Raw genomic sequence first — 20,779 nt, 5'->3', positions numbered from 1 at the left:
CCTCCTGTAGCTCTCCACAGCCCACTTGTACCTCCTGGCCCACCCTCCTGCTGATTCGTGATCTGGTCGTGATGGGCTTGGTCATTACACCTCAGGGCGTAATGACTAATTAGCATATATAACTCACATGTCATAGTTCCCCCATTTAAGTGTACCATTTAGTGGATTTTCATATACAGTGGGGCCTTGACTTACGAGTTTAATTCGTTCCGAGACCGAGCTCGTTAACTCAAATTACTCTGTCAACTCAATGCAAAAAATCAGCCGAGAGACAGCTGGTATCTCAAAAAACTCGTTAGTCAGGACACTCGTAAGTCAAGGCCCCACTGTATTCACACAGTTGTGCAGCTGTCAACATCACTGCTATTTAACGTTTTCATCACCTCAAAAAGAAACCATACCCTTTCCTCCTCTTTCCCAGCCCCTGGCAACCACCAATCTACTTTCTGTCGCCGTGGCTTTTCCTATTCTCACTTAGTATGTTTTCAAGGTTGATCCATGTTGTAGCATGAATTAGGGTTTAATTTCTTTTTATGGCTGAATTATATTCCATTGCATGTATGTCCTACATTTTGTTTCTCTATTCATCCCATGATGGACATTTGGGTTTTCTTTTCTACCTTCTGGCTATTGCGGATAATGCCGCTATGAACATTTGTTACAAGTTTTTGTGTGGACACATGTTTCCATTTCTCTTGGGTATATACTTAGGAGTGGAATTGCTGGATCATAAAGTAACTGTTTAATCTTTTGAAAAACTGCCAACTGTTTCCCAAAGCAGCTACACCATTTTACATTCCCACCGGTATAGGAAGTTCCAGGTTCTTCACATCCTCGCCAAAAGTTGTCATTGTCTATTTGTGTGTGTGTGTGTGTGTGTGTGTGTGTGTGTGTTCTATTACAGCCATCCTAGTGGGTGTGAAGTGGTATCTCATTGTGGTTTTGATTTGCATGTTCCAGGTGGCTAATGATATTGAGCAGCTTTTCGTGTGCTTGATAGTCATTTTTGTATCTTCTTTGAGGAAATGTCTATTCAGATCTTGAATTGGATTGTTTGTATTTTTATTTTTAAGTTGAAGTTCATTATATATTCTAGCTTCTAGTCCCTTATCAGATATATAATTTACAAAAATTGTCTACCCTTCTTTGAGTTTTTTTTTTTTACTTTCTTGTTGATCAAGGAAGTTTTGAAGTGCATCATTGTAAATTGATGATGTCCATTTTATATTTTTTCTATTTTTGTTTTTGTTTTTTGTGTGTGCTTTTGGTATCATAGCTAAGAAATCATTGCCTAATCTAAGGTTGTCTCTCTTTCCCCCTATACTTTCTTCTAAGAGTTTTATAGTTTTAGCTTTTACATTTAGGTCTTTGGGACATTTTGGATTGATTTTTGTATATGGTGTGAGGTAGGGGTTCCACTCCATTCTCTGTATGTGGCTGCCCAGATGCCCAGTACTACTGATGAGTGGCCTTTCCCGTCACTCCTGATAGATAAAGCACAGTGATTCTCTTGGTTGGTGGCGTGGCTATGGGGGCCTGGCAAAGCCAGGGCAGTCTTCCTTGGAAGTTGCTGAAGTCATGCCATACTTAGTCAAATTCTTGCCTGGAAAGTCTGGCAGCTGGAGAGGGTGGTGGCTCCCTGTCCTCAGTGTATCTTTCAGGACGTATGACTCTGAGCTCCCCAACCCTGCTACCTGCTGTAACCTCTCCACCTCAAGGCCATGCCTCCCTCTCTCTCTCTCTCTCTCTCTCTCTCTCTCTTCCTCTTGACATGAGAACCACCCCCCCCCCCCTTTTTTTTGTGATGCCTTCTATTAACCACCAAGAGCTTGTTCTGAGAAACTTGTGTCAAGACCTTAAGGCTCCCCCAGCCAGGGTCCCTGCCAGCATGTAGAGGAGGCCCTGCCCATGTCCACTAGGTGGGGCTGTTGTGATGTGGTGGGTTCTCTACCTGCTGATGTGAGCCAGGACCGATATGGGGCAGTCACCCTCCTGGCCTCTGGTTGTGATTTTCCCACCCTTGATCTGCTCAGGTGGACCCACACTTTGAAGCCTTTTCCTAGCTTAGGGAGGGATGAGAGTGAGATGGGGAGGTGGTTCCCCCTTTCCTTTGCCCAGTTGGATTTCAGGTTGTGTATTCCTTATTGTCAAGGCCATTTGGCCTCTGTACCTTGCTGTCTCCTATTGGTGCCCCACCAAGTTGAGTTTTCCACCTCTGGCCATGCCGATGGTTGGGAATACCCATAGAGAAGATGCTGGAGTGTGGGGCAGCCTGGCCTCAGGGCCCCCAGCTGTATCCTGGCACCTTGCCTGGTGCTGGGTGGGTGGGCGGGAGCTTACCCTAAATTCAGACAGTGGGGCGTTTGCACTGGTGGACTGACCCCTCTCTGCAGGGACCTATGGGCTGAGCAATGCGCTGCTGGATACGCCTTGGAGGAAGCTGTGCTTTGGGAAGCGGCTCTTCCTGGAGGCTGTGGAGCGGAGCCAGGCCCTCCCTAAGGAAGTCCTCGTGGCCCAGCTTCTGGACGTGCTCAACAACGAGGAGGCGTGAGTGGGTGGGTCCTGCTGGGGTGAGCAGAGTGTCTCTCCATCACTCTGGCCCTGGGGCAGAGAGGCAGGCAGTCTCTGCTGCCCTGTGAGGCCCGTGAGGTGACTGGGGCCAGCTCCTCAGCTGAGGAGAACCTGACGATATGCTGACACGCTGTCCTCTGCCCCTCCACCTGTCCTCGTGACAGTAAGTTTCCGATGGGGGCCTTTGTGGCTGGGAGATGGGGCAGTCGTGGGCCAGTAGTGTGCTGGGAAGCTCGGTGCTTTCAGAGCTTGATGTGGGCTTGGGTGGTGCTCACAGGAGCTGGAGGCTCCCCTCTGTTTGCACACAGGAGCTGTGGCACAGAGGCCCACCCAGATATTACCCGGGGAAAAGCTGTCTCCGGCCCAGCTTCCCTGAGGCACTTCCGCGATGTCTGCATGGAATGGCGTATTTCAGCCATCCCAGTGCGGGTAGGGGTGTGTGTCAAGGTGCTGGCCAAACTACCTTCCTCCCACACAGCAACACGGCCCACACTACCCCACTCAGGCCAGGCCAGTGTCCTGCCCAGATGCCCATGGCCTCTTAGAAGAGCCGCCCACAGCCTGCCCCTCAGTCCTCTCCCCTACAGCCCCTTTCTGCCCTGGCTCACCCTCCCTCTCCTCTTTGAACCATGAACCAGGGCACCGCCTCAGCACAGCCGACCCCTCAGGGAAGCCCTGCCTGGGCCGGCCTGGTCACTGTCCGTCATCCCTGCTGGCCCATGACAGGCCCTGGCTGCTTTTATTGACAGCTGTGGTGGCCAGCAAGCTGCAGGGCTTGAGTGGGCTCCTGTCACGTGGAGGGATGCCCATAGGGCACCTCTTGGCATAAGCAGGAGCATATGTGGCCAGGTGACTGCATCTCTCAGCCTGGCCCCTGGCCGCAGCGCCCCCACTGATGCAGGCCCCACTGAGAGGAGGAGGCAAGCTTGCTCCCGGGGTGGCTTCTGTGCCCCTGCAGAGGACCCTGCACAGCTCTGACCAAACAGACCCCAGGCATTTTCAGGTCCAGCAGAGCCTTCCTAGCACTGAGCTCGTAAGTGCTCATGTCCTCGGAGTCTTGAGTTCTGGGTCCTGGGTCCTGGGAAAGCTCCTGGTGGCCCTGGCAGGGGGCGCTGTCCCAGTAACCGCTGTCTGGTCGCCTAGGCCCAGCCACGGAGTCCTAAGTGAAAGTCTTGACCAAGATTTGAGCCTTTGAGCAGAAAAGTGCACAAAATAAACCTTCCAAGGCTGCGGGCGGGCAGCGGGGGTGGGGGTGGGGTGGTGACCCCTCCTTTGTCCTTCCAGGCAGTTGCCAGACCCGGCCATTGAGGACCAGGGCAGGGAGTATGTGCAGCCCATTCTGAGCAAGTACGCGGCTGTGTGCGTGCGCTGCCCAGGCTACGGCACCAGGTACGGCGGGCTGCTGGGTGCATCGTCTCACCAGGTACCTGGCCTTACCCGAGCTCTGTGGATCCCAGAGCCTCTGCCTTATCTAGAAGGGGATGCCATTTCAGCTCAGGGGGCTGTGGGGTGAGCAGATGCCAGCTCCCAGGGGTGCTGCAGACCAGGCACAAGGCCCCCGAGGCTTCCATTGCTTCCCAAGAGGGGGTCCTAGGCTGCCCCCTACCCTCTGACACAGCCACAAGGGGGCCAAGAGGGCACTGGGCAAATCCCTGTCAGCCTGGAGGTCCCAGTGTCTGGCTCTTCCCTTCACTTGCCTGTGTCCCTGGGCCTGTCACGTTCTTTGCGTGACCAGGGTCGGGATTAGGTCACCTCAGCCTGGGATGTTGCCGTATCCCCGGAAAGGCGAAAATGTCTCAGCCGCGAGATGATAATGTCCAGGGGGGAGAAGCTGTTGGCATGGGTGTCCGCTGCCCTGGCAAATTCCTTTCCTGTCTTCCTCCCTCCTGGGTGTGAGGCTGGGAGTCCTGGCCTGCCCACGTGGCTCCATCAGAGGCCAGCCCACATGCTGTACTTAGAGGTGGCTGGGAGGCACAGAGGAGGGTAGGTTGGGGTGCAGCCAGATGCATTAGGAGTGCTGCTGCCACGTGTCTGGCCTACCTGGCCTGGAGGTGGAGCACAGCCTCATGTGCAAGCCACATCTGCCTAGGCTCAGCTGGCACCAGGCCCCAGGGGCACCAGCCTTGTGTCAGGCTGGGGACCTGCAGCGACTGTGGTGGATGGACCGTGCCCTTGGGCTACCAAGGACTCGGAAGAGGCGTTCAGGCCGTGACCAGTGCTGACTAACGTCAGGGTGATGTCACCCCTATACCTGGTTTTTGGATTCAGGTTGTTTGAGATTGAGTGAGCCAAGCCCCTCCTTTCCCCGCAGTGGGAGAGGTTGGGTTATTGCTGCCTCCGTGCACATAAGGAGGTGGTTCTCCCAGGAGGGTGTGTGCCAACCTTGCTACGGTGACATGGCTGAGGCTCTGCTGATGCTGAGGGCATCCGGCAGGGGAATGGGCATGTGAAGTCCTGGCGACCAGCAGGCCCCTCTGAGTCTTCTATCCTTCAGGAAATGACCGTTTCAAGCCCTCTGGCTGGGGGAACCGATGGTGTGAATGCCGGCACTGATGCTCCCAGGCCCTGGGAGGGGTGCACACCTGAATGGCAGTCTTTCTGGCTGGGCGGCTTTTTCCTTGGCAGGGGCATATTTCCCTCAAGCCCTCTGCCATCATAGGCTTATTTTTTAAAAAAAATATATTTTATTGATATTTTACAGAGAGGAAGGGAAAGGAATAGAGAGTTAGAAACATCGATGAGAGAGAAACATCGATCAGCTGCCTCCTGCACACCCCGTACTGGGGATGTGCCCGCAACCAAGGTACATGCCCTTGACTGGAATCGAACCTGGGAGCCTTCAGTCCGCAGGCCGACGCTCTGTCCACTGAGCCAAACCGGTTAGGGCAATAGGCTTATTTTTTGACTAAACCATGTGCTCGTGTGAACTTGGTGTGTGAGGCAGAATGCCAGGTCTACTCCTGGCATGTCTGGTTGCATGGCCACTGGGTCCCACCTTGACTGTGGGGAGGGCCAGGCAGGAGGACAGGTGTGTTGAACATTTGGAACAGGGTAGTGGGGGAAGCGAGGAAGGGCACAGAGGAGTTTTCTAGGTGAAGAAGGCCTGTCCCCAAATAGTTGACAGGCTGACCGCTTGGAAGAGCTGAGTGTGGCCGAATGTCCGTAGTTGTGCTGGGCCATTGCCGGAGAACCCAGGGCTCGCCCTGGTGAGAGTGGTGGGTGGTTGGAACTTGTACCACAGAGGGTGGGCAGGGAAGGCTGGGGGTGTGTCAGAGTGGAGGCAACAGGAATCATCAAGCTTCGTCCTGGGGGGCCAGCCAGGGAGCTCTAGGCCCCACCAGGCTCAGTGCCCAGCTACCCCAGAGGGTCCCTCTACTTTCCAAGGCTGCTGCTCATTTGTGACCTGCCTCTAGCCATGCTGAGTGCCTAGCACAGGCCCCAGGTGTGGTGGACTTGCCCCTTCTGCCTCAGATCTGACCCCAGTTGGGGCGCTGACAGGTGGGCCGGAGCCGAGGGCAGCGGGCTGAATGTGGGCCCTGTGCTCTCTTTCAGAACCAACACGGTCATCCTCGTGGACGTGGATGGGCATGTGACCTTCACAGAGCGCAGCATGGTAGACAAAGACCCTTCCCGCTGGGAGACCAGGACCCACGAGTTTAGGCTGCAGAGCTAAGACCTCCCCCTGAGCGCAGCCAGCAGGCTCCTGTAAGGCCCTGCCTTGAGGACTGGATGGGAACCTTCCACAGCACAGGCACTGCCTGTGTGTGACTTGGCCAGCATCCCTCAGCACCAGGGCCCCCTGATTTGTGTGTGATCTGTCTGTGTCCCAGTATCCAGCTCGAAGTCCATCCTTGTGCCAGTGGGAGTGGCAAGTCCCACACAAGCCAGGTCAGGGGCAGGGCCAGGTGCATTCACACATGCACGGCACACCTGGCCCTGCCCCCTCCCCGTGCATAGAGACACCCACGCAAGGCACATGCTTACATACATGCCTACAGGTGTACAGGCACACATGTACACCCATGGGGCACACACACACAAGCACAGGCAATAGATGTGTGCACACTTGCTGGAACACACACACGCTCCCAGGCATACACACACATGCACTTGTGCCAGACAGGCAGAGGTGTGCCTCTCACACCCACACTCACTTCTGGCCAGTGGGTCTTTGGCTTTGATCAAAAACAATAGGAGTAGACCTTTGTCTAGAAGTGTCCCCTTCTCTCCTGGACATGGTCCAGTTCCTGACAACCAGACCTGCTTGGAGGACAGACAGGCCACATTTGGAATGAGGAATGAGGAAGAGCCAAGGAAAACCTTCTCTCATAACGGAAGCACAGTCTGGTTGGTGGATCCAGTGGTCCCGTGTGCATGGGGCTGTCCCGTGACCGGAGTCCTGCGTGTGCTGGGCACCCAGAAGCCTGTCAGGCCCTCCCTGCCCACTGGTCGTGGGTTCTGGGCAGGCCCATCTCGGCGAGGGGACACAGCCAGCCCCTGCCCATCCCTCCTCTTTAGGCGAATCACACTTCACAGAAATCTGTACTTGAATGTGAGACGTTGACAATAAAACGCTGAGGCTATGGTGAGTCCATCCATTCCATGTGCTTCACTTGTGTGACGGGGACAAATGGAGCTGTTGTATGCGCGGGGTTGGTGGCTGCTCTCCGGCCTGCAGGAGCTCCTGCGGCACAGGTGCTAATACAGGGCTCTTTCCACTTTCTCCTTTGCGCACGGTCTCCTGAGCACTGTGTGAGTTCTTGGGCTGATGCCCGGGTGCGGGAGAGCCTGTGTATATGGGATATAGTAGGTGCCAGTGACAGGGCCTCCTGAGCTAGGCCGAGGAGCCAGGGATGTATCCAGGTTCAGTGGGGAGCCCCCGAGAGCCCCCTGAGGGAGCAGTGTGGTCAGACCTGCACTTGGTGTGGACTGTGGAGTGGGTTTCAAGGTAAGAGGGTAATGGAGTCTGTCTCAACCCCAGGACCAGGGTTGGGGGCAAGCACTCGGGAGTTCCTGTCCCCATCTGGGGCCAAGCATAAGAGGGTCCCACATGTCCAATGCCAGGACCCAGGCTTCCCTGTGCCTCTGTAGCCGACCCCCAACTTGGCCTTCGCAGAGAAATGAGAGCTTATGGGGTGTGGACCCGCATCAGGCCCGACTTGGCTGCCCATCCCTTCCTCCTCAGCCCTCAGGGGTCTGATGCCCTCCCTGGCTCACTGTGAACTCAGAAGAACTGCACTTGAGCAGAGCCAGGCTTGGCGGGGGCTTGCATAGGTGACACAGCCCATGCCCCAAGCCCCTGAAGGTCTGGCTGAGCCAGATGAGCCAGGCTTCCAGCTCAGGCACTGCTAGTGCCAACACCCTTTATCTGCCTCAGCGGGCTGCCCACAGCGTGGACCAGTGCCCACACCAGCATCCACCCTAGCCAGGCGTGTCCACCCTCGTACGGCACCACTGGGCTGGGGGCAGAGCCACTGAAGAGCCTCCAAAGGTATTCGCTTCTGCTCCAGGGGTGGGCATCAAGGGAAAACTTTCCCACCTGTGTCATGGCCCCCTCTGTGTCTAGCCTGCCCAGGGCTCCCCAATAGCCTGGGTCCCCCAAGGAACAGGCAGCTCAAGGTGTTTGGGATTGTTAGGGGTTGAATTTTGTGCCCCCCAAAAGATATGCTGTAATCCTAACCCCAGGACCTCAGAATGGGACCGTATTAGAGGTAATCAAGATAAAGTGAGGCCATTAAGGTGGGCCCTAAGCAAATATGACTGATATCCTTATAAAAAAGGGAAAATTTGGACATGCACACAGGAGAACGCCCTATGAAGACGATGACTATGCTGCCTCAGACCAAGAAATTACCAGAAGCTGGGAGAAAAGCCTGGAACAGATCTTTCCCAGCACCATTAGAGCGTGCATGGCCCTGCTGTCACCTTGATCTTAGACTTCAGGCCTTCAGAACTGTTGTTGAAGCGACTCATTTGTGGTACTTGGTTATGGCAGTCCTAGCAAAATGATATAATTGTGACCTTCACTTGACAGATGAGAAAACCAAGGCTTCGATATGCACTATGACAGCCCCTCAGTCCCCAGAGCACATGGGCGTCAGAGCCCTGAGGCTAGGAAAGAGCAGGAAGAGGACAAGATGTGTGCCTGGCCCTCTAGGCCCACAGTGTCCTCCCACTCTGGTCTCTTCCTGCTGTTGGCACCCCTCTCACCTTCACCTCACTTAAGCCCCTGCCACTGCTATGGCCACATTTTCTGCACAGCTCCTGCCCCAGGGCCTTTGCACTCATTGTCCCCTCTGCCTAAACAACTCCTCTTCCAAATATCCCAACTGCACTCTCCATCACATTCTGCAGACTGTTGCTAAAGTGATTTTTGGAGGGGCATCCCATCGAAATTTGCCATTTTCGCTGCCTGGCTCCCTGCTCTTTCTCTATATCAGTTAGCACTGTCTGACATACTATGTATTTTGATTGTTTATGTGTTTCCCTGTCAGGAGAGCTCCAGGAAGTTAGGACCTTTCCTCTTCTGCCTACCGCTATATCCTGATGCCTTGAATCAAGGATATAGTGCTGATGTTGCTCAAGCCTCCATTTATTTAGTGCCTTTTAGTGAGGCCCCTATCCTGTTAGAAGGGTACCAGGACCATAGGAATCTGATGCCTTCTAGAAGCACTTTTGGTATACCATCCAGGAAGTCCTGGGCCTGATGTTGGCATGGCTTAACCAGTCTTCTCTGCTTGCCACCGGATGCATTTGGTCCCTGAGTTCCCCAACATGGGTCTTCTTCTCCTGGGTGAATGGGGAATTCATTCATCCCTTTCTCAGATGCCCTTTTTCCCAGATGAGCTTCTCCTACTCTCTGGCTCCACGACAGCCAAGTTGAGATGTGCTGGCGTGGAGACCAGAGGTGTGGAGCTGACTGATGCAGAGGCAAATCTATGAGGAGACATGACCAGCTCAGGAATGCAGCCTGACCTGAAGTTTTGTCCTGGCAGGTCTGCAGAGACTGCCCATGACACCCCATCTTTTGACAATTTTTGTCAACCGATGGTCATTGGTGCTAATTCAATGCCAACAGGAATTCCCAATTTGGGGTCTGGTGACAAGGAAACTTTATTCAGTGCAAAACAGATAATTGTGATACAGTGTGGCTGGGAAAACAGCACAGCTGTAGAACAGCTCTGGGGCCAGGCCCCTCTCCAACTAGACAGCTCTGCTCTGTCCTGCAAGATGCTCTGCTGTGGCCTGCAAGACATCTCCAGTGTTTCTGCTCAGCCAGGGAAAGTCTTCAGTCTTTGATGAAAAGGGAAAGTGTGTTGTCTGAGCCAGATGGGAGTTGGCTTATAAGGACAGAAGTCCCTGCTCCTGGTCCCTGATTGGTCTGTCCTCATGCAAGGACTCAACCTTGCAGTTTGGTTGGTCCAAAAGGCGGTCCTGATTGGTTAGGATAGAGTCACTCTGATTGGTTGGAACTGCACAGCTCCAACTGGACAGGGAAAGCCTCAGCCCTATTGGTTGAAATAGGGTTCTCGAAACTCCTTCATAAAGCCTGGCTCAGATGGCAAAAACACAGTGCAGGAAAGGAGTTTAGTGGTTGCTTCTCTGTGAAGTGAAGATTGTGTGACAGGTTCATGTGCAGAAATGGCTGCTAGACTGTTTTTTAAAATTTGAGCTCAGGCTCTAACCGGTTTGGCTCAGTGGATAGAGTGTCGGCCTGCGGACTGAGGGGTCCCGGGTTCGATTCCAGTCAAGGGCATGTACCTTGGTTGTGGGCACATCCCCAGTAGGGGGTGTGCAGGAGGCAGCTCATTGATGTTTTTCTCTCATTGATGTTTCCGACTCTCTCTCTGTCCTTCTCCCTTTCTCGCTGTAAAAAATCAATAAAATATATTTTTTTAAAAATTTGAGCTCAGGAGCCCTTCTTAGTAGGTTTTTTTCTCAGGGTTCACAGTTTGGATGTGTTTACATTTGCTGGTGGCCATGATCACTTGGTTAAGGTGCCAGCAGATGGCATCATCCAGGCTCTTCAGCAGAGACCTGGCTCCTGGGTGGCCAGGCTAAAGTGCAAACAAGCCCAGAGGGAAGTTGACCACCCCAGCTTGGGCTGGAGTTCCAGATTCCAGGCTTCAATCTTTGTGACTCTGAGGCTGGAGCCAGGTGGGGATTGTGGGGGAGGGTTGGTGGTGAGGGTCCTTGTCCATCACCCAATTGGTCCCTGGCCTTGTAGAAAACTGGCTATAGAGTGCAGGGATGAGGTCTCAAGTCTGACTGGGGCAGGTGGGGTACCCAATTCACCAAGCAAAAAAAATGTGCTAAGGTTGAATGGTGGTGTGGCAAGGGTCCCATGGGCCCTGACGGTACTGGGCCAAGGTCAGCAGCTGACCAAATCCAGGAACCAGAACCTCATGAAGCTCAATGCCCACTGTGAGGTGCCTGGTGCTGGCAGCTAGGTGGATGGAAGGGGGCAGGGAGGGAGGAAAGGGACTGTGTAGGCTTTCAGTTTTCTCACCTGCAATATTATCTCTCCCCGCTTTTGTTAACCTTTCCATTGAAGGAATTTCAATTTGCTACAAACTTCAAAAAAATAGAACTATGGACGGATGAAAAAAAGGCCACATGCTAACCTGACTAGTTCAGGGAAGGCCTGCATGGCATTTTTGCAAATTCCAAGACCAAAAGTAACCACAAAGGATGGTCTGAAATTAAAAATTTAATTAAAAGCAGTTGATAGTAGGTAGTCATTTCCTAGGCCAGTATTTTCCCTGACAAAGATCAACTTCTGATCTTTACTGAGCCTATTGTCTTTCTGCATCTAAGATAACATACCTGTGAAATATCTGGGTAACTTGTAACTTCCCTTTTTCAGGACCCCTCAGGGCCCAAAAATGGCACCAAGGGAGACCACAAATTCCCTCACTGTTATTGTTATCATGTTAATTGTTGACTGTTAAGTATTCTGTACCCACCTATGTAATAGAAGCATGTGTCCATCCTTTCACTTTTTAAAAAAATATATATTTTATTGATTTCTTTACAGAGAGGAAGGGAGAGGGATAGAGAGTTAGAAACATCGATGAGAGAGAAACATTGATCAGCTGCCTCCTGCACACTCCCTACCGGGGATGTGCCCGCAACCAAGGTACATGCCCTTGACCGGAATCGAACCTGGGACCCTTGAGTCTGTAGGCTGACGCTCCATCCACTGAGCCAAACCGGTTAGGGCTATCCTTTCACTTTTTTATCCAATCTCAGGTTTCCCCACTTTGCTTTCTCCCACCTCCCTAATCTAGCACCAATGGATTTCAAGTAACCCACTTACAGCTCCTCTTTTGATGGTAGTTTGTAAAAACAAGGTAAAAATCTGCCATTCTCCGGAGCATTATCCGAATACATTGAGGTTTTGCTTCTTGGCAATTGTCAACAGTTTGGCTCAAATAAACTCACAAAAATTCTTTACAGGTTTATTTTTTATTTTATTTTATTTTTTATGTTAACAGAAGAAAGAATTCCAATATCGTTCATCCACTTCCCCCAAATGTTAACACCTTACCTAACTACAATAAAATGATTACAACCAGGAAAGTAGCATTGTTAAATACTATTAACTGATCTACAGACTTTATTTGAATTTTACCAATTGCCCCACTAATATCCCTTTCCTAAGCCAGCTTCTAATCTCTGATCCAGATCCCACATCACAATTTGTTGTGTCTCCTTTAATCAAAGATGGCTCCTTAGTCTTTGACTTCCATGATCTTGACACTTTAGAAAAGTACCAGCCAGTTTTTTGGTAGAATGTCTCTCAGTTGGGTTTGTCTGATTTTTCTTCATGATGACATTCAGGGTTAGCCTTTTGGGCAGAAATACCAAGTGATACATGCCCTCAGGAGGCACACAATTTTTCCCTTTTCTGGTGCTTCTTTCCCCCTTCAGTTTTATTTGGGTATAATTAACGTACAAGCAACACATTCTTACAGTGTATAACTTGATCAGTTTGGATGTGTATACTTTTGCTGGTGACTCTGATCACTTTGTTAAGGTGGTGTCTCTCAGGTTTTTTCCACTGCAATTGGGGAAGAAACCGCACCTCTGTAAAACACACCCCACCACCAGTTTCTCGGGAAGAAACCGCACCTCTGTAAAACACACCCCACCACCAGTTTCTCATTACTTTTGCCCACCTTAAAAAAGTTTATATATATATATAATTGATTTTTTTTACAGAGGGGAAGGGAGAGGGTTAGGGTTAGAAACATCGATGAGAGAAACATCAATTAGCTGCCTCCGGCACGCCCCCTACTGGGGATCGTCCCGCAACCAAGGACATGCTCTCACCGGAATCGAACCCGGGACCTTTCAGTCCATGGCCCAGCGCTCTATCCACTGAGCCAAACCAGTCAAGGCTTGCCCACCTTTTTTTTTTTTTTAGCATCCATGAATTTTGTCTGAAGCAGTTAAAGTGCTGTCTGCCAAGTGGGATACTTTCTATTTCCATCATTCCTTCACCATTTATTTACGGGCACTCTGGTCTAACTAAGGAATAACGGTCCTTTCATTCCCTATATCCTCCCTTTCTTGAGGCTCCTGACACAGTATTGGCAAATGGAAAACTGCCAGACAATTGAGGATACTTGTCCTTTTATCCCTAATGATTATATTTAATTATTTTAATTGGAAAATTTCTGTGTGGACACTCTCCTCCGCACTGCCTAGACTGGAGACAGACGGAGCCCTGAGACCACCCGAGCGCCCTCAACTCCCGGCATTCCCGAGCTCCCGGATTCCCGGCATCCCCCGTAACCCGCCCCCAACCCCCCATTCCCGGCGTTCCCAGCGCTCCTCTGTTCCCGGCATTCCCTGCGCGCCCCGTTCCCGGCGCTCCTCGCGGCGATCGCCCTCCGCGCGGCAAGCCCCGCCGGGCTGCGACGGTTAGCGCGGCCGCGGCCTCAGTTTCTGGTCCCGCCCACGCGGCCGCGCTATTGGGCTGCACGCCGAGGCCTCGAGAGCCCTGCGCCGCCGATTGGCGGCCTCCTCAGCCCGCTCCGCGGATTCCCCAATGCGGGGCGGCCGCGCCCAGGGATTGGCCGTGCACCGCCAAGGCCCGCCCTCCGCTCGCCCGCGCGGCAGGCGGGTCCGGCCGACCCGGGAGAGCCTGGGTGGCCTTTCTGGTTGGCGGTGGCGGCCGGGCCGTGAGGGTCTCCCTATTGTAGTCGGGCTGCGGGCAGCTCGGGCAGGCCGCGGGCGCCAGAGGTAGGTGCTGGGCGCGAAGGGCGCCCCGCGGGCCGGGCGGGCGCTGCGCCTGCGCGAGGGTGCGCCCTTACTCGCTCGGGCGGTGGCCGCGGCCGGGAGCACGAAGGGCGGGCCGAGCGGGCCGGATGTGCATGAGGCGGCCTGGCCACGCGAGTCTCGGCCTTTGTGAGTGTTAGGTTTTAGGGACGGGGGCCTTGGAAGAAGCTTGGGGCTGGGGGTCCCCCCCGGCGGGGGGGGTGTTGGGACGGCGAGGTTTTGCGGCTGGGGGGGCGGGGCCCCGGGGACCAGGCGGGCGCCGAGGCCCGGTTCCTTTCCCCCCCGGGGTTAACTGTCCGGAGTGTAAAAGAAACCCCCTTCACCCTGTGGGCCCGAAGCCCTAGCATCGCTTTTCAGGCGGGGAAAGGTATGAACATGGTCGTGCTTGCTTAGGGCCCTGCGGGGAATCTGAGAAGTCGCCCAAGTCTTTCTCTCCACTAATCCTCATGGGTTGAGTATCACACATGGATACTCTGGACGTGGTTTTATCATAACAATGATCGTGGTAGAAGTACATGTCAGGTGGCAACCTGTTGACAGTGATTATCTGTCAAGTATCCTCTCATGGACTTGGGTTGCTCATGGTAGGAGTTTGACCCGTTGCTGCATGTACCTTGCTACTCGATGCTCGGTGCTCGGTGCTCGGTGCTCGGTGCTCGATGCTCGGCCGTGCAGTCTAGTGCTGGTGACCGGGAAGCCAACCACTAGGACGGGGCCCGCTGTTTCCTGGCAGCGGAATGGACTTCTCAGTCACCGGGCTATGGGCAGCCCCCTCGCGGGCCTTCGCTCCCCAAAGGGAGTGAATGGTCCCAGTTGGCGGTGCTGCCTGTGAGCACAGGAGGAGGCCCATTGGAGGATGACAAAAGGGACGGATGAGGTCATGCTGCTGCTGGGTTGGGCGGGAAGCCGCCGCAGGAGAGGCTTGACCTCAAGGCAGCGGCCACAGCCTTGTAACCAGCACAGCTGTGCCTCCATGCCAGCCCCGTCCGCGCAGGGTGCTGTCCAAGTGTGTTGGTTGTACCCCCGCGCCGGGGATTCAGGGAAGCCCGCTTTAAGTCTGCTGCTGGCTTACTGTCCACTTGGCAGGCAGGATTTGCATGTGTTCAAGCAGCTGAAGCAGCAGTGAGGCCCAGGGCAGGGTGAACCATCCGTTTGAGTTCTCTGTGGTCAGGCACCGTGTGGGACAGTTCCCAAGTGTTGTTTTACAGTTTCACCGTGGCCTTGGGGGTAGCAAACATCCGACTGGTTTGCCCGGTCGTGGCCTGTGTTGTAGTTGCCCTCCCCTCCGTGGTGATCTCATCCAGCCGCCTGGCTTTAATGCCATCTCTCCTTGACATCTCCATCTCCGGCCCCAGCCTGCCATCTGAGCTGCAGCCTCAGCTTTCTAGCTGCCTCGTCCACATCTCTCTGTGTTACTTTGATGCTAAGTAGCCACGTGCAAACTTAAACGCCCGATCTTTACCCCAAAACACTCCTCATGCTGCCTTCACCACCTCAGTGCATGACAGCTCTGTTCTTGAGTTTGGAGCCACCTGGATTCTTCTCAGGCCTCCATACCCCCCCTCAGGACCATTTATCATCACCCCCGGTTTAAGTCTGGTAATAAGCCTCTTAATTCTTCTTTTTGCTCTCACCCTTGCCCCTCTCCTCATGATTCTTTTGCATTGCAAGATAATGTAAAACTGAGGCAGTTCAGATTGGAGCCAGCTTGCCTGGGTGGTAAAACAGCTCCGCCACTTTCTAGCTGTGTGACCTTGAGCAAGTTGCTTAACCTCTCTCGGTGCTGTGTGAGCACTGGCGAATAAAAGTTCACGAAGGGCTTAGAAAAGGGTCCAGCTGAGAGTTGGCTGCCATTGCTGTCCTTGGATCATGTGACCCCACTGCTTGGACTTTGCTGTCCAGTGGCCCATCTCAAGATAAGAGCCAGAGTCCTGGTCTTGCTTGCTCGCACAGACCTGGCCTCCTCTCATTTCCCCTCAGCACACTGCTCTCACCTGCTACACCAGGCTCCTACCCAGGGCCTTTGTTCTTTGTGTGCTTGGAGTGTCCCCTCCTCACACTCCCACTACCCACCTGACTCACTCTCCTTACCTTCAGGTGGACAATGGCTGTGAGGTCTTTACTGTCCATTCTTCCTGAAGCTGCCTCCCTTTCTCAATTCCTTGCTTTATTTTCTCTTGAGCACTTACTAGTTTTTCTTAGTTGTTACTTGACCATCTCCTGCTAAAATGTGAGCTCTGTGGGGCAGGGATTTTGTCTGCCTGGTGTCCTCAGCATCTAGGATAGTGTGTGTGTGTGTGTGTGTGCGCGCGCGCGCGCGCGCTACATTGAAGGGGTTTAGCAAACACTTGTTGAATGAGTAGTGAAAGCTTGCAGAGGGAAAGTAAGGAACTTGTTCAGAACTGCCCCACTGTGGGGCTTTGCGCCTTGAGCTGCTGCGTCCTGGGGCTGGGCAGGTTTTCCTGATCTTCCAAGAAGCACACACTTTCTCTCCACAGCTCTCCAACCTCACCCTATGCACCTCTTCAAGGCCTCCTTCAGTTGTTATCATTGTCATCTTTGCTTGTGCTTCTACCACATGGCTACTTCTTAGCCTTTTAATATGGTGGTAGGCATTCCCTCTCCTATGGTGCCATTTGTCCTCAATCCCCCCATCTCCTTATGTCTTCTTCATTTTAGTTTTGTTTTGTTTTGTTTTGTTGTGTTTTTTTTAGCCCCAGGAGTCACATTTGGCCCTAGCTCGAGTCTGGACAGACCTGCCAGGTGCTAAGGGGTTTGGTCCTGGTCTGATCAGTGTTCTGTAGCTCTGGGCATGCTGACCTGCTTGTCCTTCTCTTAAAATGATCTTTCTTGGTTGGCAGGAAACTAGTCTTACTCTACTCGGTGTTTCTGGTGCCTCTCTGGTTGCAGCCTCCTTAGTGTTTGCCTACAGCTCAGTCTATCTGTCCTTATCTATGTGCTGCATTTCCTTCATCCTTAGCACCTTTGACAGACACATCTCTGGGGAGGTATTGTGTTAAATTACCATTGAAACCAGAACAGTAAGGACATCTTAGAATCTTGGAAATAGAGTGACAGCTTGGTGATCATTGCTCTTCCAACTGTGTCCAGGTCGTGGGGACCTTCCTTGTCTCTGGTAGTGCCTTCCTCAGAGTAGACAGCCAGTATTTGTTCAAAGACTTGGTTAAACAAGTCTCTGGTTTTTATGTTGTGCCACCTGCAAAATACAACCACCATACTCTGTCCCTTCACCACAAACTTTTTATACAAGTGATGTCTGCTGATTCCTGTCTATGCAACCAGTCATGCTGCCCTGTGCATATATAGGCATGCATGTGCGTATCTGCACCGTGTGCATGGCATATTTACGTGTATGTCTGTCTGCACTGTGTGTGAGCCTGCATGTGCTTTGCTCTGATGCTCAGGCCTCCTGCAGACCTCTGGGTTTTGGATTGCCTCTCTGAGCTGCCTTCCAGCCTCATACCAGTCCGTTTGTCATGCTTCCTCTGGAGTGAAGCTTCTCAGAGCTGTGTCCTCAACCCTGTTCTTGGTCTCTATTCCCTCTCTGGGCAGCCTCTCTTCTGTGGCTTTGACGACTACCACCTCTTGAATGTGTTCTGGCCCGTATTCTCAGGACCAGTTAGTTCCAGAGCGGTGACCTCAGCTCCTGTTGGACAGGGCTCCTGCCCGAATGCTGAAACACATGCGTCCCTCCAGGGGAAAGCCTCATTTGCTCTCAGTTCCCTCTTGTCTGTGCTCTCCACCTCTACCCAGTCAGCAGAGTGGTTAGTATGGTGTCTTCACTGTTCCTGAAGGCTCCTGTTCTTTCACGCCTTGGCCCTCTGGCCTCAAGGACTCCTACCCCTTGGGCATAGGGACTGTGCCTGGAGCAGTGGTTAGCCTCTTTTCTCAAATAAGGATTAAACTGTGGCATGAGAGTCAACTCACCCTGTGTGGCTCCTTATTGCCCCCAGGATGGAGCCAGGCTCCAGATGGTACCTAGAACTCCCTGTGCCTTGGCTCCAGCTGTCTCCTGCAGCTGCCCCACCAACCCTGGCCTGGCTCCCTTCCCACAGCCACCACCCCTTCCTCTACTGGGAACAGAACCACGCCACCTCTGGCGACTTCAGCACGCTGCATCACTGTCCCGGTCCACGTGCCACCTTGTGGGCCCAGGAGAGCCCTGGGGTTCCAGGGTAGCAGAGCGCCCGGCTGTACCTCTGAGGCCCTAGTGCTGCAGAGTTGAGCTGAGGGTCTCGTGCTCACCCTCTGACTGACACAGCCCTAGCAGGTGAGTAGATTGATGTTGCTCTGATGGCCGGAGGGAGGCCACACACCTTATGTGTGCTCTGGAAAGGGCAGCCTTACACCACGTGCTTGCTTACCTAATAAACTGAGTTAGTGGAATGCTGCGGTGAAGTTTAGTGTAGATTTTTTTTTAATCCTTTTGAGCCTTAAGACTAAATACTGTGTTTATGCTTCTGAAGTAGGAACTACAGTGGACAATTAATAAAATATTTAACTTGGGCTTACTATTATTTAGGTTATAAAGAAATAAAGTAAAGGTAGTTTGTTTTAAAGCTTAAAAAGTTCTCTTAGGCAGTATTTTTGTGTTGTTGTTTTTTTTGCTATACTGTTAAAAGCATTTGACTCTTGGTACCAGGGAAGTAGAAGGTTTCTGTCATTTGTGACGATGTTTTTAAATCTCTTTGCAGGTAGAAGAAGAAAGGTGCCACTTTGGCATGAAGACAGACTCGCTTAGTCGTCAGTCATTTAAGCTGAGTGCATTGTGATTTCCAATAATTGAGGCAGTGGTTCTAAAAGCTGTCTACATTAATGAAAAGAGCAATGTGGCCAGCTTGACTAAGCCGCCAGTGTGTGCAGCGCGGGCAGGACGGCACCGGGTCTCGACGGACTTGTGCATGTTAGCAGTATAGATTTATGTAAGGTTTTTAAAAACTGGTCTTTTAAAATAGTCTTAACCACTTTTACTATGGAGACATATGAGAGTCCCTCTCCTCTCCCGCGTGAGCCCGCAGGAGAAGCGGTGATGGAGAAACGTGCTTGCCCCCTCCAAGCGCTGCCCCGTGAACAGTCTCCACCACCTCCCCTGCAAACGTCCAGTGATGCAGAGGTAATGGACGTTGGCTCTGGTGGTGATGGACAGGCCGAACCCCCTGCTGAGGACCCACTCAACTTCTACGGAGCTTCTCTTCTCTCCAAAGGATCCTTCTCTAAAGCCCGTCTCCTCATAGACCCGAACTGTAGTGGCTACAGCCCGCGCACCGCCCGGCACGCACCTGCGGTCCGGAAGTTCTCCCCTGACCTTAAGTTGCTTAAGGATGTAAAGATTAGTGTGAGCTTTACCGAGAGCTGCAGGAGTAAGGACAGGAAGGTGCTGTACACAGGAGTGGAGCGCGACGCTCGTGCGGAGTGCAGTCTGGCCCTTAGCCCTGTCAGTGGAGACATGCATGCTTGTCCCTTTGGCGGGAGTGTTGGTAATGGGGTAGGCATAGGGGGTGAGAGTGCTGATAAGAAGGATGAGGAGAATGATCTGGATCAGGAAAAGAGAGTGGAGTATGCAGTGCTCGATGAGTTAGAAGATTTTACTGACAATTTGGAGCTAGATGAAGAAGGAGCAGGCGGGTTCACGGCTAAAGCAATCGTGCAAAGAGACAGAGTGGATGAAGAGGCCTTGAATTTCTCCTACGAGGTATGTCGGTGACCTCTCCTTTGGAGTGCTCTTAACAAAACCCAAAGAGAGGTGTTTGGGAACAGCAGCATCTTTTGTAAGCTGATGTTGCAGAGAAAAGAAGTCCATACGAGGTGGAAAAGGGATAGCTCTAAAGAGTCCACATTTTAAAACTGATGAAAAGTTTGGCTGACAGGTCAGCCTTTTACCAACCTGAGTTGGAAAATGCTGCTGAGACATGCTCCCTGATGGTGTGTGTGCCTGGACCAAGCCCTTTGGCTTCAGTTTTTTGTTTCGTCCCGTTTGTTTTTCAGATGATCATGCACCATAAAGGCACATCTAGGTCCCACTGAGAGTGCCTCATTTCTGTGTCCGTTCTCACTAGTGTTAAACTTGCCTGTGGTGCAGGAATGTAGGTGCCGGGGCTATAGTGTCTGAATAGTATGTTTTGCAGGATGATTTTGACAACGACGTTGATGCTCTGTTGGAAGAGGGCCTTTGTGCTCCCAAAAAGAGGAGAGTGGATGAGAAATATGGAGGAGACAGCGACCATCCATCTGATGGAGAGACAAGTGTGCAGCCAATGATGACCAAGATTAAAACAGTGCTCAAAAGTAAGTTGGGTCAAAAGTAGTGAGTGTTTGCAGGGCAGCGGAAGTGCAGGTTTGTCATTTGGATACCAGATGACAGTCTCGGCATGCTTTTGAGGGCAAGATAATCATGTCTGATGAAGGGGAAACAAGACACAAGGACGCACCCAGAAGCACTACCACCCAGGTGCAAATCGTGGTGTATGCTGTGGAAACTACAGAGAAGCTAGTGTCTTGCAGAGGAACTGGGAAGGGACTTCTGATGGGGTGGGGAGTGAACCCCTGAGGAGGGGACATGGTGTGTTCTGGGAGATGACAAGATAGGCAACCAGTGTGTGTGGAGGTCGAGGCCAGAGGTAGGTGCTCAGCATGGTGGTAGGTGAAGGTCAAGGTCCAAGTTCTAGACTTTGTTGTTCTCGGGAGAAGTCACTAGAAGCAAGCAGGTGTTCAAAACATGGTAGAATAAATTTTATTGTGGCATAATTGCTCTCAATAAAAATGCTAAATCTAATGATTTGTGGTTTTTTTTTTGTGTGTTTATATTTAATTCTCACCTGAGGATATTTTTTCCATCATTTTTCAGAGAGAATAGAAAGGAGGGAGGGAGGGGGGAAGAGTGAGTGAGAAACATCAATATGAG

At 52.3% G+C, this 20,779-nt stretch overlaps 2 protein-coding genes across 3 annotated transcripts in view; both read left to right on the top strand.

Moving 5' to 3' along the window:
- Positions 1–7,169, top strand: part of LOC102432525 (transport and Golgi organization protein 2 homolog) — an 11,901-nt gene extending 4,732 nt beyond the window's left edge. For both annotated transcript variants that reach the window (XM_023748213.1, XM_014449469.2), the window contains 3 exons: positions 2,394–2,547; positions 3,856–3,960; positions 6,124–7,169. In XM_023748213.1, the coding sequence (XP_023603981.1) occupies positions 2,394–2,547; positions 3,856–3,960; positions 6,124–6,244 (380 nt within the window). In that variant the 3' untranslated portion in view covers positions 6,245–7,169. The remainder of the gene's footprint in view (positions 1–2,393; positions 2,548–3,855; positions 3,961–6,123) is intronic.
- A 6,515-nt stretch (positions 7,170–13,684) lies between these two features.
- The window catches only part of DGCR8 (DGCR8, microprocessor complex subunit), a 27,329-nt gene continuing 20,234 nt past the window's right edge, over positions 13,685–20,779 (top strand). The window contains 3 exon segments of the mRNA XM_023748212.1: positions 13,685–13,821; positions 18,573–19,570; positions 20,004–20,163. Of these exon segments, the coding sequence (XP_023603980.1) occupies positions 18,851–19,570; positions 20,004–20,163 (880 nt within the window). The 5' untranslated portion in view covers positions 13,685–13,821; positions 18,573–18,850.

The sequence above is a fragment of the Myotis lucifugus genome, unplaced genomic scaffold (assembly GCF_000147115.1).
Source record: "Myotis lucifugus unplaced genomic scaffold, Myoluc2.0 scaffold_1202, whole genome shotgun sequence".
Lineage (NCBI taxonomy): Eukaryota > Metazoa > Chordata > Mammalia > Chiroptera > Vespertilionidae > Myotis > Myotis lucifugus.
This window is presented reverse-complemented; position numbering and strand designations above follow the sequence as displayed.